The sequence below is a fragment of the Aethalodelphis obliquidens genome, unplaced genomic scaffold (assembly GCF_003676395.1).
Source record: "Aethalodelphis obliquidens isolate GAN/ISIS:26980383/991018 unplaced genomic scaffold, ASM367639v1 scaffold61, whole genome shotgun sequence".
In the NCBI taxonomy this organism is placed as follows: Eukaryota; Metazoa; Chordata; class Mammalia; order Artiodactyla; family Delphinidae; genus Aethalodelphis; species Aethalodelphis obliquidens.
Genome location: NW_020838005.1, coordinates 8091942 through 8110160, shown reverse-complemented (window position 1 = coordinate 8110160; position 18219 = coordinate 8091942). Strand labels below are relative to the sequence as shown.

At 38.5% G+C, this 18219-nt stretch overlaps 2 protein-coding genes across 9 annotated transcripts in view; one reads left to right on the top strand and one right to left on the bottom strand.

Annotated features, from left to right (window-relative positions):
• CEP44 (centrosomal protein 44) overlaps positions 1–18219 on the top strand; it is a 171690-nt gene that overhangs the window by 120195 nt on the left and 33276 nt on the right. For 4 of the 8 annotated variants that reach the window (XM_027087977.1, XM_027087976.1, XM_027087979.1 and 1 more), the window contains one exon: positions 9524–9844. The exons of 3 other annotated variants lie outside the window; for them this stretch is intronic. In XM_027087977.1, coding sequence (XP_026943778.1) covers positions 9524–9694 — 171 coding nt within the window. In that variant the 3' untranslated portion in view covers positions 9695–9844. Of the gene's footprint in view, positions 1–9523; positions 9845–18219 lie in introns of those variants that run through there. One more of the 8 variants, XR_003428972.1, reaches the window with a different exon arrangement.
• The window catches only part of HPGD (15-hydroxyprostaglandin dehydrogenase), a 29310-nt gene continuing 27117 nt past the window's right edge, over positions 16027–18219 (bottom strand). Inside the window, exon 7 of the mRNA XM_027087992.1 lies at positions 16027–17754. Within this exon, the coding sequence (XP_026943793.1) occupies positions 17616–17754 (139 nt within the window). The 3' untranslated portion in view covers positions 16027–17615. The remainder of the gene's footprint in view (positions 17755–18219) is intronic.

The window sequence follows — 18219 nt, the reverse complement described above, 5'->3', positions numbered from 1 at the left end:
ATTATTTATAGTTTTAATATGTGTAAATTATTTATTGATGCTGTGATGGTTGATTTCATATGTCAGCTTGAGACTTGGCTCGGGTGCCCAGCTGTCTGGTCAAACACCAGTCTAGATGTTGCTGTGAAGGCATTTCTTAGATATGATTAACATTTAAATCAGTAGACTTGGAGCAAAGCAGAGGACCCTCCATAGAGTGGATGGGCCTCAGTTGAAGGCCTTAGGAGAAAAGACTGAGGTCCTCCAAAGAGGGTGGAGTTCTGCCAACCACCCCACCCTCAACGTGCTCCCTGCCAGACTGCTTTTGGACTCAAGGCTGCAGCGTGAACTCTTTTTGGAACTACCATCTGGTCAGTCTGCCCTTTGGACTAGCCAGTTCTCTGTCTCTCTTCCTCTCTGTGTACATACTGCACACACACACGCGCACGCACACAAGCTATTGGTTCTGCTTTTCTGGAGAACCCTGACGAGTACATATTTATAACAAATGACTCCAAAACTTCGTGGCTTAAAGGCACAAGTATTTATTATCTCACAGTTTCTGTAGATCAGGAATCAAGGTGCAGCTCTGCTGAATACCTCTGCCTCAAAGTCTCTTCAAGGGTGCAGTCGAGGTGTCAGCTGGGGCTGCAGTCTCATTTGAAGGCTCAACTGAGGGCAGGGAGAGGGTGGTTCTGCTTCGAAGTTCATTCACCTGGTTGCTCACGAGATTCAGTTCCTCATGGTTTGTTGATCTGATTGTCCCAGCTCCTCACTGGCTGTTGCCTGAAGGCTTCCCTCTTGTTCCCTGCCACATGGGTCTTCCATAGGGAAGCTCACAGCACAGCAGCTGGCTACCTCAGAGTGAGCAATCAAGAGAGGTAGGAGGTCACCAAAGACAGAAGGCAGTTTTTTCATAACCTCATTTTGGAAGTAACGTAACATCACTTCTCTTGCATTCTATCCACTAGAAGTCACTAAATGCCAGCCCTCCAAGGGGAGGGTATTGCACAAGAATGTGAATACCAGGAGGGGAGGGTCATGGGGGGCCAGCTTAAAGGTTGCTACCACATTTAGCTTGTTAGAGAATCTGACAGTTGAGGTTTTTAAATTCTAATTTAAAATCATAATTAAAGAACTGATTTGAACTTGGGATGTATGTTGCAAAACAAGAGAGACTTTTTTCCTAAGATTGTAAAGACTACTGAGATGCTTGAGGGGACTTCAGATTTACCATATTTATGAATTTAATATATTAGGTTTACTACAGTAGTGTAAATACTTGAGAAAGTACTTGGGGGAAACTTCACTTGTCAGGTCGGATCAGGCAACAAATGTATTAATCTTACGGATGCATCTAAAATGTTGAAGGCAATTAAATTAACTAATTTGTGAGAAGCCTGTGTGTGTACTGAGTTCTGTAACTTGAGTGACTCAAAGAGCAGTCAAAGACCAATTTGAAAGTTATTGTTAAATTCTACTAAATTTATAAATACGAGTATATGATGTATATACATATATATATATGATTAAGGGCTTAAGGGAAACTAAGTTTTAGTATTTTTTACTTTAGTAAATTGAATATCAATTGAAGAGAATCCCAGTAGCTGTAATTTGTCCTTTCCTTGAAAAAAAATTAATGCCCTCAGAGAAAATGAAATCTGACATTGATAAAAGCAAGTCTTCAGAGAGAGAAACAGAGAGAAGATTCAAATAGATGAGAAGAAATGGGCAGTGCCGATATTTTGGAGATCTTGGTCCCAGGTGTTCCTGCCTGCCATCAGCTGCATTCCTGCCCTCGAGTTCTGGAAGACACCTTGATGTCCTTACAATTGTTTTCTCTTGAAACCAAGAGCCCAAACTCATGTTTTTCCCTATAATCTCTTCTGCAGAAATGTAATTTGTGAAACACACACTGGACACACTATCATCTCTAATAATAGTAACCATGAGAGTCAGAAAACCTCTCCAGGATGGGAATGATGAGACACCATTTCACTCTTGACCTGCCATCCTTTCTTCCCAGATCTGTCCATTTCCCTGTTTATTAAGAATAAGTAGATTTGATAGTTGAGCCCTGCCTCATGTGGCTGTGGAGGAAATAATCAGTTTCAAAATGTGCTGAAAAGAATGATTCTGGTTCAAGGTTGCTGATGTTACTGTTGCATTTCAGTGATGCTGATGATGCTTTTATAAACTCTGTGGTTTTTTTAAACTTTGAGTTGTCTTCCTTGTCACTGCTCATTTCTCATGTGGCACTGCTGATTCTGATTCCTAACTGTGCCCCTGTCTGTGTTTACCTCTTCATCTCCATGGTTACTGCATGTACTGAAGCCTCTATCATCTCTTCTATGGAATTTTGTGATATTTTCCCACTAAGTTACCCAGATTTTCAGGTCAGCTTTTCTCTATTCCATTCTGAAACCACCCCAAGCTCATCTTCTCAAACACAAATAAGTCCATATTACTTCTTCTCAACGTCCAGGAAAGGTCCCCAACTGCCAAAGTAAAGTGCAGACCTCTTAGAATGACTCACAGGGTGCTTTACACCAGCTTTCAACCCTAAGTTTTATGCTGAAATCATAAGGAACTGATTTTAGTTTGTTGAACCAATTATGCACTTTCCCTCTCCTTGGAACATCTTCCTCCAAATTCTTAAAAATCTGTCAAGGCTGGGCTCAAGTGTCTCCTTTTTATGAAGTCTCTCCTTCCCTGACCCACCCAAGCAGAGTTTCCGTTACAATTTTCCCATCCACCTTGTACAGAAATCTGTTACAATCTTTATAGCATGGAATTGTAATTTTTTCCTCTACATGTTTGCTTCCAAACATGATTGTGAGCTCCTTGAAGGCAGACATATAACTTATTCATCCTTGGCTGCTTGGTTTCTAGGGCTGTGCTTGAAACAAGGAGGTTATTCAGTAAACGTATGTGAACTGAAGGTAGATCTATTACTATTCTTGGAATTTACAACATTAAATGTAGTTTAAATTTAAAAATTCACTCAGGAAATACCCTACTTCAGAGCCCTAAGAAAATTATTTAACTTTCCTTACAAATTTCTCTTCTATGGGTAGAAAGGACTGGTTTAGACTGTAACAGAGCACTAAATTAAAGTAAAGCAAGATTGTCTCTTTCTTGAGATAGAGGGACAGGGAAGAATAGAAAAGTACTTTATTGCTTTAGTTTTTTACATGCAGGTTGAAACGTCATTAAAGTAAGATTTCTCACAAATAAGCTGAAACACAACAGGGTTGATTGACTATATTTAAGTTAAGCAAGGGGGAGTTTAAAGAAGGGCTAGTTTTCCCCTTTATTTACGTTTTGTTTCGATGTAAAGGGGGAGAACACAAGCAGGGATGGACTCAGGGAAGCTTATGACTGAGAATTACTTGGGCTGACTCAGCCTCTTCTCTTTTCTATAAAATGCTTAAGGAGCCATGAAGAGGTGAATGAAACAAGATACTAGCATTTGCCTTAGAAACACCTAAAAGTGAGGAGCCTATTAAAAGAGAAAGTCTTAGAAATAGAGTCACAGGTATAGAAAACAAACTTACGGTTCCCAAGCGGGGAAAGGGGGAGGGAAGGATAAAATGGGAGAACTGGGACTGACACATACACACAACTATATATAAAATAGATAACTAATAAGGACCTTCTGTAGAGCACAGGGAACTCTACTCGATGCTCTGTGATAACCTATATGGGAAAAGAATCTAAAGAAGAGTGGATATATGTGTACGTATAACTAATTCACTTTGCTGTACAGCAGAAACTAATACAACATTGTAAATCAACTAGACTCCAATAAGAATTATTTTAAAAATGAGGAAGTTGTATTGGAAGTCTGCCATTTCTCTTGGTTCTGAGTTTCTACCCAATCAAGTTGTGCGTTTGCGTGTATGTGTGTGTAGAGCTCTCCAAATAGTGTTGTTCTGCTTAGTTTTTTGTTGGTTTTTTTTTTTTTTAAGTTTTGAATATTTTACAGCAATGACAAGAAAAATAGGATTGCTCGGAGTTCAGCAATCCTCATTAGTCACTCACCACAACTGGTAATTAGATGAAAAAGATAATGGGAAGCAGGGACTAAGCAGGACTCTGTCATCCTGTGTGTGAAATGATGCTGAGAGACCGAGCAACCCAGCAACCCTGGTGCCTGACTTGTTTTAGACGTTTTAGAACACAAAGAAAGAATTGGCAGGGATAAAGCCCTATGGTGGATGGGCCGTTTCGGGTTATGACTGATCACCCCTCACCACTAAACAGTTCAGGTGAACCAACATGTAAAAAAGCACTTAACTATGTGATAAGCACTTAACCAGCGAGGTATTGGGCACCATGGAAAGGCCTGCTTTTCTGTCTTAGGTGCTGTGATTATAATAAGAAAAGCTTATTCATTGTTCAGTTGCATCTGAATCAACAATGATTACAAACATCTGTATGCAGGTAATTCAGAAATCTATTCCTTATGCTTTTATACTAGGCTAAATATGAAATCCATGTTTCTCTGAAATTTATCCAAATTTTTTTCCTAGCATCTTTACCCTAAAACTTCCATCATCGCCTCCCCCACCCCCAATTTTAATTTTCTTCCACTTGCAGGAATTCTATCCAAAACATCCCCTGGCACATTCTCCTTCTCCTTTCAATATAGAGAAGATTTACAGATGAGGATAAAAAGGGAAGAGAATAAGCAAAAGCTGGGGTGGGGTGGGGCTGGATTTGGGGAAGCCTATAATTTGATAAGGATGAGCTCAGATAAGGCAGGACTGGTGAGTGGTGGTCAGATTGGGAAAGGTCTGGAATGTTCGGCTGGAGGTCTGGACTTCATGCCTCTGGAAACAGAAGGCAGAAGGTTCTGAGCCGGGGAGTGACCCAGTTAGAGCATTGTTAGAGGTTACACCACATCAGTATTTCGGGTTAATAGACACTGGGGACTTCAGAGCAGTTAATGAGAAAAGTAAAATTACTTTAGCACATGTAAGATGTTATGAGAACTTGATTTGGGGCAGTAGAAGTGGGTCAGAGGGATGAGGAAAACAAAAGATCAAAGACCAGAAAGATGCAACTTTCTGACTCAGTTTCATATAAGGCAGCACGTTCATCCCCATAAAACCCTAGGTGTCTGCTTGTGTTGTTCCTGTAAACTTTCAACATCCCCTCACTGGTAAGACATAGGAAGTGACCAAAAAAATCATTTTCACCATAATACTTGAGCAGCCATTAGATAAGGGTGATAAAGTTTACTTAAGAAAACAGTGCTCAAAAAACATCCTCCTTGCCAAGAAAACCTCCCCCCTCCCATCCCCATGGGCAGGAAGAATGGAGCAGGCCATTAATCAACTAACATTTTGTGAGCCTTTTGCCACGCAATCTGAATAAAGTAGTCTTTGGATTTATCCAAAATTAGGCAGCCTCCATGATTCATTTGAAAAGGTCCCTGCCGTAGGCTGGAAGTAGGCACCTGGCTCTACGATGGGGAAGCAGCAAAGTAGGTACACAGTTCTGGAAAGCCTCCTACCAAATACTTCATCTATTAAATAGATAGGGGAAAACAGACATTAAAAAAGTTAGAAAGGAAGCAAAATAGTGCAGGAATACCATAATGACCTTTTGTGACTAAGGAAAAGTATCAACATTATCATGGATGGTATTTACTTTGTATAAACTAAACTGCAAAGACCATTATATAGTGCATAGAATAGAAACAAAAGTTAAAAGAGATTTAAAGCTCTTTTGGTCCAATTTCCCACTTAGGTAGAAATGCTGTGCACAATATCCCTAATAGGTGGCTAACTGGTATCAGCCTCCATCATCTCAATGAGCAATGAATTGTCTGCTTCCAGGGCAAATGTATTTCATTTGGAGTATCCTAATTCTGATGGTACCTTATACCACATCACTTGGACCTCCACTTATTCACAGTTCTGTTCCTTGGAGAAAACTACGTCTCTTCTGTCTTCCTTACAATAACTCAAATGAGAATTTTTGTCCTAACTGCGGGGGGAAACCAAGGGGGTTGTAAAGAGAAGTGTGGGATGACAAATTACGATTTGCTCACTCAAAGACCTATTTGTGTTCTGTTGGGTCCACCATTATATGTACTGTTTTTTCTTCTTTCCTTTGGACTCATCAGCTAATTATTATTATTAAGATCTCTTCTCAATTAGCTTACTGGTTATACATGATTTATCTTATATATTACCATAGGCATGCTTGATTTATTGATATCTAATATAAATTAGTGTTTTTTAACCAAATTTTAGAAAATACAGATACCGTAGAGCACCTTAACTCTATTTACTCTTAACTTCTGTGCTTTCATATATGTTAAATCCTGAAAGTCAGTAGTTTCATTGCTTAATAAAATAAATACTTATTTCTATTTCCTCACTTCCCTTTCCTTTTCCAATATCCTTCATATCTCCCTGCATTTCTCTTTCTCCATCTGGGGATCCTTTCTGCTGCCTGAAAAACTCCTTGATTGTATTTCTTTGAATGTGGATCTGTTGTGATAAGTTCTCCCAGTTGTTTGTTTGTTTGTTTGTTTTTTCTGGAAATATCTTTATTGCACCTTCAATTTTGAAAGATTTTTTTTTTTTCTGCATGTAGAACTCTAGGTTTTTTGTTTGTTTTGAAACTTGAAACATTATTTCATTGTCTTCTGACTTAGGCAGTTACTGGTAAGAAGTCTGTTGCCAATTTTATTTTTGCTCCTTTGCTTCCCTCTGGCTGGTTTTAAGATTTCATTCAGTCATTGGTTTTCAGTGGGTTTTACTATCTATTTGGCAAGGCAGGATTTTCTTCTTGTCATTTGTATTGATTCTTGAATCAGAAGCTTGAATTACTTTTGGAAAATTCTTGAACATTGGCTTCAAATATTGCTCCTACCTCAATTTCTGTTTCCTTCTTTTCTAGGACTCTAATTGCACTCATATTAGACTGTTTGAAGGTCTATATTTCCTTTATACTGTTTTCCGTATTTCTCATCCCCCTTCCTCTTTTTGTTTCAGTCTAGACATTTTCTGCTGACCTATTTTCTTATTCACAGATCAGACTCACAAATCCTGTCTTCAGCTATGTCTAATCTTTAATTTCATCTGTTGTTTTCTAAATTTCCATTATTGTATTTTCAGTTCTAGGACTCTTATTATTTCTAGTTCTTTAGCAAAATTCCCAATCTTGTCATCTAATTTTTAAATATACTAATCATAATTATTTTAAAGTCTGTTTCTGATGACTGCAATATCTGGCCCTTAGGGACTGTCTTTAAAAATACATTATTATTTTATCACTATCTGTTTTTATGTATATTAATTTGTATTGGAATGCTAGAAATTGTGTATGAAAAGTTATGGAAGCTTTGGCTGATAATTTTTCTCCAGAGAAGGTTTTTAATAGCATATGGCAGACCAGGAGAATAATATTATATCAGTTAAATCTAATATGATATTAAGCTGATTTGAGTCTGGGTTTTAGTCTTCATAAGGCCTGGTCTCTATTTCTGGTTTGCCCTTACTTATAAAGTATAACCTTTTGGGGGCCTCAGATGAAAGCCTGGGCTATTTTTTATTACCTCACCACCATAATGGGAACTGGCTCTTGCTGTTTTCTCCCTCACGTAGTGATACTGATGAGAGCTATGCTTAGCTTTTCACCAAGTTTGCCTGTCTCTCAAACCAAGCTGCGAATGGCTTGGGGGGAAACTGGCTCAGATCGTTGGGCTTTCTTTTCTGTATATCCTTTCTTTCCACAATCTTTTCCTCTTAAGTCCTGGCTGTTTGATAGTCCTAAGCTCCATTTCTCCGCGCCATGTAACTCTTTTAAGTCTGTTCTATTCTACTTCTCTGCAGTTTAGCAACCATGCTCTGCTCAGTAAAAGCATCTCTGTGCTTTTACAAATTGGTGGTGTCTCAACAGAAAATAGCAGAAATACCATGCTCATTTCAGTGGGTTTATCTTCTCTCCAGCATCTTGGTCCCTTAAATTCTGATTGCCTGGATAGCTTTCCTATGCCATCAGTGAGACGATTCTTTTTTTTTGCATTCAGTCAAGCTTCTTTTAGTTTTCTTTCTTTCTTCCTTCCATTTCCCCCTCTCCTCTTTTCTTCTTCTTCTCCTTCTTCTCCTTCTTTCTTTCTTTCTTGAAGCCCATCAAAGCCAGAGGCTACTTGGTAATTTTTACGCTGTTGAACATACTATATATATATTTTTCCTGGTTTTAGGAATTTCTCATATTTTTCTATACTCTCTTTGTTTTCAGAGCCTTCCTGCATTAGTTAGCATTTGTTGCATAACAAAGAACCCATACATTCATGGATTAAAACAACAATTTATTTATCTTGCAATTCTGGAGGTTGGTGATTTGGGCTGGGCTCAGCTGCTTTGAGTCAGGCTTGGCTAATCTTTCAGTGAGGCTCACTCATGTATCTGCTGCCGGGTGGGGGGATGGCTGGGAACTGGCTAATAGGAGGGTTTTGGTTCTTCCCTATGTGATGTCTCATCCACCAGCAGGTTAGCTTCAGGCTTGTTCATGAGGTGGCGGGATTCCATGCACAAGAGCAGAAACATGCGAAGGCCTCTCCCGAAATCACACAATATCGATTCTCCTGCACTGTTGTGACAAAGGAGGTCACAAGGCCAACCCACATTCAGGGTTGGAGAAATAGACTCCACCTCTCATTGGGAGAAGCTGCAAAGAATTGTGGCCACTTTTTGGTAGTCTACAACGCTAAAGTCATCGTTAATTCTAATAATTTAAATTTCTTAGACTTTTGCTCATTGATAGTCACATCCATTGCAAACAATGATAGTTTTATCTTTTCCTTTCCAATGTTTTACAATGCCATTTCCCTTCATTGCCTGATTGCACTGGATTGACCATTCAGTACAATTTAAAATAAAAGGAGAGAGAGTGGACATCCTTGATGTGTTCCCAATTGCAGAAGAAAAGATTTTGAAAAACTTTTCAATATTAATATGCTGTACTTTGTGGATACTTGTATTTTTTCTGCATATATTAAAATGATTTTTAAAGTTATTTTGTTAATATGATAATTTCACTGATTCAATTTGAATATTAGACCAAATTTAATTACTATATTAACCAATTTGTTGATTTCTGTTATTTTTTGATGTGGAAGAGTTTTTTGCTAACTTATTTAGAATTTTTGTGTTTATTGTGGCACAAGTGTTATTGAGCTACACTTTTTAAAATAATGTCTTTGGGGCTTCCGTGGTGGTGCAGTGGTTGAGAGTCCGCCTGCCGATGCAGGGGACACGGGTTCGTGCCCCGGTCCGGGAAGATCCCACATGCTGCGGAGTGGCTGGGCCCGTGAGCCATGGCCGCTGAGCCTGCGCGTCTGGAGCCTGTGCTCCGCAACGGGAGAGAGGCCCGCGTACCACCAAAAAAAAAAATGTCTTTGGAAGGTTTTGGTGAAAATTAATAAAGGAAAACCTCACTAAGATGGAGTCAGGAAGCCAAAAGGGGGAGCTCTCAGGCAGTACCACCTGATGTCAATTACAGGAAGCATTGTCAATTGCAGACCCCAACAGAAGAATCATCAACAGGAAAGAATCATGCATCACAGGTCCCAACAGGAAAAGATGTAAGTGGTGTCTCCTACAAGAAATTGACTACCCCAGCAATTCAGCCAGTGAGAAACCGTCATCACCCTGAACTCTCACTTTTCTCGGATGGACTTTTTTCAAAATAACCCCTTCCATTTTGCTCCTTTTCTCTCTAGAAAATAACATTCCTTTTTGTTGTGTGTTGGACTTGCCTATGGCTTTTGCCATAGCTTGCTTTTCCTGAATTGCTATTCCTCTGCTATTCCCGAATAAACCCATTTTTGGTGGTAAAATAACTGTTTTATTTTTAAGGTCCGTATTTGAAATCAAGGTTATAAATTGGGAACTGGCTTCTTCTGTATTCTGGGAGAGTCAGCGTAACATTGGAATTGCTTCCTCCTTAAATATTTGAGAGAATTAACCAGTGAAGCCATCTGGGTAAAGACTTTCTTTATGGGAAGTATCCAATTATAGATCAAATAAATTGGCTAGTTTGCAATCTCTTCAGTAGTTATCTGACTAATCCAATTTTCTTTCTCTACTTGTGTCCATTTTAGTAAGTTGTATATTTCTCGGTATTTTCCCATTTAATGTATTTACTATTGCAATTTGTTAATAATATCCTTGTACTATCTTTTCATTTTCTACAGAACCTGTTTTTATTCCTGAAGTTGTTATTTGTGAATTCTCCTTTTACTACCAATAGTATGAGGTGTTTTACCCCAGTTTCACCTAATTTAAACTCCATCGACAGGGTGCTACTGAGTGAAAGAGTAACAGCTCTAGCTAATAGTCATTTGATAAGTTTGAGTTTATTAGTTATAGTTCTGGCAGGAGAGAAATGGCACTCTCAAACTGGGCAATTTGAAGAGAGCTGAGTAAAACATTTATTTATAAAGTTATCTGTGGTGTTCAGGGAAATAGCAAGGGGGAGCGTAGGACCCTGGGGTAGTAACTGCAGGAGATTATTACCACCCAAGGACCTGGAGAAGAGAATGGTTACCAGGCTGTATTGTGAGTAGCTATAGGGGAAGGACTCCCAGACAGATGCTGATACCAACAACTCAGGAATGAAGCCAAGGAAAAATACCCTGACCTCACTTTCCTCTGGTCCTCCAGCCTCTTTTGAGAGCCTCCTGTTGACTGAACCAAATCAGATGCTGACAGGCAAAGGAGTAGTTAGTCTTTATATATCAGCAGCCTGGGAGGGCAATCACAAGATATTCAACACATTTTGGATAGCCATTTTGTTATACTTCTCAGCAGTGTCATTGGCTTAGTAGGTCAGTACTCAGTGAGGCTGCAAAACTGGAGGAACTTGTTAAGCAAAGATGAAACATTTGACAAGTATAGTGTCTCCCCCGCCTACTCAGGCTGATTTCTAGATGAAGAGGTTGGAAGACAGAATGCTAGTGGTATCTTTTGGTGTCTTCTGGTTACATTTAGCAAGGAATAGAACTAGCAGTTAAACTCAGGCTGATATAGTTTAGTTGGCAGTAAAAATGGAAAGAAAAGGAGAAGAGAGAATCCAGAAATTTGGAGCCTTTTGGATTGAAAACTCAAATGGTTTTAGACTCCAAATATGAAAAGATAAGATTCAGAAATGTTTTCTGCATTAAAGATCCATTAAAGCAGAGTTCTGCCACAAACTACTAGTGTAGAGTTCCCTCCAAGCTAGCTTACCTCAATGTAACTACCCTTATGTTGAAAGAAGAGAAGGAATGGGGGGAGGAGGTTCAAAGAAATATATCAGCCTGAAGGATTATGACTAGTAATTATGACTATTCAAGATATCTGGGTGTTTTTCAGGCAAATGAAATCAACTGGAAGCAAACAGAGCAGAAGCCTACTCTTTTTTTTTGAATTGCTCAGCTAAAGAAATCACATGCCAGACTGAAAAAGCCTTTAACTGTTTAAGACTTAAAGTAAACCTTGGGTTTTGAAACTTGCATTGACAGGATAGCGTGTGTGAAAACTACATCACTTCCCAGAAGATCTGGTACCAAAAAAAAACCCCAAAACCCCAAAAAACAAACAAACCACAGAGGATAATACAGCAAAAAAGCCAGAGTCCCCCTCCCGCTTAGGGCAAAGTCAGAGTCCCCCTCCGCCTCCCCTTTCCGGCACAATGGTGAAATCATTAATCCCAAATTGAAGACTGTAGGAAAGTCAAGAAAGTCTCCACTTCAGGGCAGAGACCTCACAATGCCTACTTGTAGGGTTGTACCATGGCTATTGACCAGTGATCCCATTCTTCCCTTTTCTAAATGAGAGATTTGATTGTAGATTTTCTCTCTGCTCATGACTGTAGAGTGTGTGCTCAGGCCAGATAAATCATCCCTTGATCATGAGAAGCCACAATGTCCTAAAGGAGAGGGCAGTGCCGCTATTGGAGATCTGGATTTGAGTTGGGTATAGTAACTGCATGGGATTTTAGGATGTTTCCCTGGAGTGGGAGCGAATGTATTCCGTGTGAGGAACACGGGATTTATAGAGACAGTAGATGTGGCAAAGACAAAAGATGTGTTTGTCCCTTGAAAATTCATGCGCCCTTTCTGTTGTGTAGAGTTGTTTCTGGGAGGCATGTATGTGTCTGCATTTCTCAGCATCTAGATAGGACTTTTAGACTAGCTCTCACCAGTGGGCTATGAGTAAAATAATGAATGTTATTTTCGGGCTGAAATGTTTAAGAAGCAGGTATACGTTCTCCATTTTTTCTTCTCCAGTCCACTGGCTGGAATTGAATGACTGCAAAGCTCTAGACGGTGGAGCTACAAGGCAAAGCAGCCTAAACCACCTCGTGGAAATATGCTCACTGAATACCAGCACTGGACTCTGTGAGCAAAGAAAAACAACTCTGTTGTGTTAAGTCATGAATTTCAAGGTTTATCTGAATCCTCTGCTACTCATACTCAATGATTACAAAGTACACAAAGTTCTATAAATTACTTTGTGGGTCCAGGAGCAAATATATATCTATATCTATATGTTTCTCTCTACGTATCACACATATATAAATTTAAGAGCAAAGAAATAAAAATTTACTTAAGCTTATACATTTAGGTTTTAGATAATGGTGTCTGATTAGCATGCAATTGCTTTAGGGTAATATAAATCTAGGAATTTACCAGTTTATCCTCTTACAATTTAAACTCAGGAGGTTGAACCCAAAAATGTGATAGGATTTAATAAGACAGTCAACGTGTTTTAATATCATTGTATCCTTCACAGCATCTATACAGTGATGGAGAGACAGTATTTCTTGAGTCTAAGACAAAGAAGACAAATGATCTTAAGGATTACTGATAGGAATTAATAATAAATTCATGCATCATTATGCCTAAATGCATAGGCTGTTACATACATGCAAGATGACTGTAAGGTCACTAGCTATTGTGGAATTAGACCCCAGAATATTGCACCATTATATTATTATGGAGTTAGAGTGATATCTTTACAAATGACTTTTAAAAGCAAGTTGACGCTAAAGCTCAAATCTATGACTGTAGCAGGGAACATATCCAATGTATGTCATGCCTGTCATTTGCCTGTTTATTCTCAAATCCATTCCTTTCCACTCCACTGCTTGGCTCTGTATCACAAGGGGCTGACCCTGCAAACTACATTTTCCTGACCCCCTTCTCAGCTGGGAGACACTGACAGGAATACTGAAGGGCAGGCAGATGGGAGATTTCCTCTTACTTTCATTTAAGGTGGCATCCCTGGCAGGGCAGGTGGCATCCCTAAGAACCACGGGACAGCCCCTGCTCTGTAGTCACAACTTTGCATGGCAGCCTCCCTGGTGGTTCCTGGTGGTACTGATACCCTGCATCCCACCAGTTCTGGAGGTGGTGGTGCCTTCCTGCTGCTGCCGGATTACTTCATCATCCCATGTTTGTCTCCTCAGTTCTTCCAGTACTGTTGTAACTGGTTCCTTATATTAGAGTCCTTCAGACTTGAATGCTGTTCTCCAGAGAGGACCCTAATCAATATATGTGTGCACTAATGGCTACATAGAACACAATATGTAACACAACTTGCATATATAAACTTACCAACAAAATAACTTTTCAGTGATTATTTGTTGAATGAGTGAATATATGTATGGAAGGGTTACTTGAAAACTGGGGATAGGGGGAGATATTTCAATGTTTCAAAGTTAAACCTAGAAATCCCTATTAATATTTTGTGTAACTGTTACCAAGTCCAAGCTTGTACTGCTCGCCGCAGGACAGGCCAAAAAATCGAAAGACGACTTGTTGGGGCAAGGAATAGCGACTTTATTTGGAGAGCCAGCAGACCGTGATGATGCTGGACTAGTGTCCCAAAGAACCATCTTACCCCACTTAGATTTCAGGCATCTTTTGTACTAAAAGGGGAGGGGGTGTGGTTGGTTGTTGCAGACTTCTTGGTGCTGGAATCCTTTGTTCTTGCAGCTGTCCGCGGAGGTCAGGTCACGATGTTCCTATAAGCCTCCAACAAGACAAATGTTATTCTCTGTTCTGCAACTTTTTATCTCTAAATGAATGGAAAAGTGTTATACCTTCAAAGGTCGGAGGCTTGAGAATGGGCTATCCTGTATATTCTTTTCTAAAAGGTGCAGAGCCAGCATGACTAAGCACAGGCAATAGAACACAAATGTTAGAACTAAACGGAAAGACTTAATAAGGAGTCAGCTTTGCTCTTCTCTGTTACATAACTATATGCTAAGGAGGAAATTTTAGTAAGAGGTATTAGAAATCGTGCTAATAAATTTGAATGGAGCCCTAGAATTAAAATGGTAGTGCAGTCATAAATTCAAAAGAGAAGGAAATCTAGAGGCAAAGATTACAGCCTTTATTAAAGCAAGTATCTTTTCAACCCTTTTCCACTTTGATTCATAATAGGAAATATATTTTATATTGAGAATGAGTGCAATCATATATGCATGAGATTCCTGCTATATTTCCTATTCATTTTCTTCTAGCATATCCTACCCAGTGTGACACAGTTTGAAAACATGGGTCTCGGCATATTACAGGAACCGTGATCATCTTTGAAAATGTATCCAAAGGATTGAGGCATAACTCATCCTCTGCTCACTCTTTCTTTGTCTTCCTGCATAGTGGCCACCTGTTGTTTTGGTTATCTCAGTGTGTGTTCACCTGCTTTCCTCTTGGAAACTATCCCTCTCCTTTTCTTAGTCCATAGGGTTCAGGTCAACTTCCTGCCCACCTCTCCTGTCCCCCCGACTCTCCAACTTGACCAGCTCTGGCGGAAGCATGTCATCTAGTTTTGGTCAAGCAGAGACGCTATCTCTGTGACCACAAGGAACGTCTCAATAGTTGGCACATAAGCTAAGATAGGCCAATGAACTCTCTCACCAAAAACACTTTCTTGTTTGGCCAGACTGGAAGCTGGTGAGAATCAGGGATGGATCCTGGGAGCCATCAGATGGAGAGAGCTGCCTAATAGAGAAGCTACCAAGAGGGAAGGCATGGAGGGACGATGACATTTGTGATCCTGGATCCGCTCATTTTTCCTGAGCACCGGTAAACTGAGTTCTGAAATTCTAATGTAAGTAAAAAGCTATTTACAAATGATACTTAATTTGTGAAATGACCTAAATTAGAAATGTATACTTTCAGACCTCTTCAGTATCCCAAATTTATAAACAGATAGGGCAAAATTAGACTGAAATCATCACATAATCACTTGTATTTTAAATGGTACTGCAAATATTTAAAATTATGTTTATAATTTTATACAATTGTGTTGAATATTTCAATGGCATTATCCAGTCTCTTAATCTTTTTTCAGTGCCAACATATTTTTAGTTTTGCTGCGCTGGGAGCCCTGCTTCATTTATTAAGAAAAATAGGTTTGAAAAAAATTATTTACATTAGAGTTTTCACTGAAAAATTCAATTAAGGAAATTAAGACTCCCCCCGCTGCAAATTTAATATTTATTTTTTTCTCAGCCAGTAAATAGAGGTACCCTATTGTTGTGGTCCGTGCGTGGGTTGGAAGAAGAGTTTCCAGACACAAAGTATTTTAGATGAGAGTGAGTTTATTGAGAACAAAGAGCAGAGTTAGTGAGGGGTGCGGGGAATACAGGGGTCGACTTCCTGATGGACCAGAGAGAGCCGACCCCCTTTGTGGGCTAGTAGCCAACTTCTATAGCCTCAAGACAAAGAAAATTCCTGCTGGCAGGATGGCATTAGGTGATTGGTCAGGATGCTACATGGTTGCTACATGGTGAATATTTTACCTAATATGGACTCGAGGGCTGTCCGGTTTAGGTCAGGAGAGCCCATGGCAACAGTCGCTATGCGGGCTCAGTTAATTCCGGAGATTTTTGTCCTGTGCCCTTGATATAGGGCTCTACACCTATAACATTATAGATTTATTTAAAGCTATTTATATAAGATACATTTTAATGTAAAAATAACTTTTAAAAATATAATGCATTTTTTTTTCAGTTCTACTCAGTATGTGGTTTTAAATGGCTGCATAGTTTATTGATTTAAAAACAATAATTCAAAGCACAAAGTATATTGAAGGCCGGCAGTGCAAAGACTTATCCGCAAATGAAAAGTTTAAGCTATAGCTTTGAACATTACCATGGAAAAAAGAGTTGAGATAAATGATATTCCTCATACCTATATCATCGACTGGTTAGTTACTGCCACAAGGTATGAACAAGTTTGTGCCTAATTTTACAACTTCTCTTAGATGTTCACTACTTGGTGTTTTTCAAAGACGTTATGTGGACATCTAGACAACAGTCACTCATATTCAATGCACTCCTTAGAAGTGAAGGCAACAGTTCTCTGTGGCAGAATTAAAACAGAGCAAGATCTGACAACCTGCCAATATCTCTAGGAAATCCTTATTAATCTCATGTGGATGGATTTTGCTCCCACCTGGGAGCTTTGGAGTTAGCAGGCAGAATGTGTTACTTCTACAGTATTTCTATGAAGAAATGATTGATTTGGAAATCTTGTGCTTTCACTATTATTAGCATTAATTATTGCTTGCAAATCGTGTTACCCAAAGCAGGTGCATTGAATGATCCTATCTTAAAATACCTGACAGGGAAAATGGCAAAACATCACACCTATTTTTACCTCTTGTTATTACCGCTTTGAAAACACAAAAGCATCTTCAGTTGAGGTGTTGACAAAATTGGTTTCCTTCTCTCAGTAGCTATACATAGAACACTAAGTAACTTCTGAAGATTAGAAAAAAAAAGTTTTATTGAAAAGTAGGCATTTTTGAAATCGGTACAAATAAACAAAGAAGTAATCTGAAAAAAATTACATTTGTATTTTTTTCTTAACAAGCTTGTTTTAGGAGCACTAACTATCCTTTTTGCTGTAACTATTAAGAGTTTAATTCCTGAGATTTTTGTAGTCAAAATTCTTAAAGTAAGCAGAGAGGAAAGAAATGTTTTCCCCAGATGGGAGGCTGAACTGTGGATTAACATCTCAGCCAGTTCATTTCTGTCACTTTTCCATACATTAGATTTTTCATTTAGGATATATTCACACTGTAATTTATTCCTTACCTACGGGCTCCCAAAGGTGGCACATCCTCAAAGAGCTGAAATATTCGGCTGAAAGATGGTATATAAGTAAAAGTTATTGTTACTAAATATTTGCCATTGTAGGTAGCTTCCTTCTTTTAAAGTGCGAACATAGAAACAAAATGAGTTTTTCACATCTGGTTTGATATAAATAACAGTTCAAGTATCTCCTTTAAAATGATGTTCTGAAAAACATTAACATTTATGAATCACAAATTTAAATATATTTTCTGCAAGGCAGAATATTCCTGGAATATCCTTTGTTTTAATCATTACTTAGGCTATAAAGGTCAAAACCTAGCTTTGGTCCACGTCATATTTTTGATAGTTCCTCATTTTTTAAATCTATATACTTAACTAATCATTTAGAAAAAATGAACATCACGTGCATGAAAGGAAAGCTTCAAACGATAACATTTCATTGAAAAAGCTGTATTCAAATGAAGATGTGGTCTAAGTCATTTGTGCTTATTTTCGGCTAAAGCTGACACATAAGATGGTCACTGAGCTTTCGTGTGAAATGGGGTTGTATCATAATCTTGAAAATGAATTCCCTTAGCAGTTGTGATCTTCATTATAGCCCCATTCAAAGTGTCATCTTCAATGAGTGTTATTAATCCACTGGCAATCATTGATGGGCTAAAAATAAAGGAAACATCAGGGTTTTAAAATTAAAGAATGAGGCATAATTATCACATCGTCTTGAGTTATTTTTGAAGTATCTATCACCTTTAACATGTAATAGGGAAATGTATATCATGAAGCTATTGCTACTTTCGTTTTTTATTCAATTAGATGACTAAATTATAAATTTAGTGGTAGATTTCCACACCCACCCTTCTGTTATTTTATAGGAAGGATTCATAAATTTATATTTATTATTTACATTGAGTAAATGATTATTTTTCCATCTTTAACCTATCAGTAGAATTTAGACTTATCAGATAGAAATGTTTATTAGAGTAGAAATTTGAAGAATTGTAACTAACATTTATTGAGCGTCTATTATTTATCTGCTACTGTTTTAAGTACCTTACATATATCAACTTATTTGTGGACTTTCCAAAGTCCCCGAAGTTTGTTTTAGTATTATCCCCATTTTAC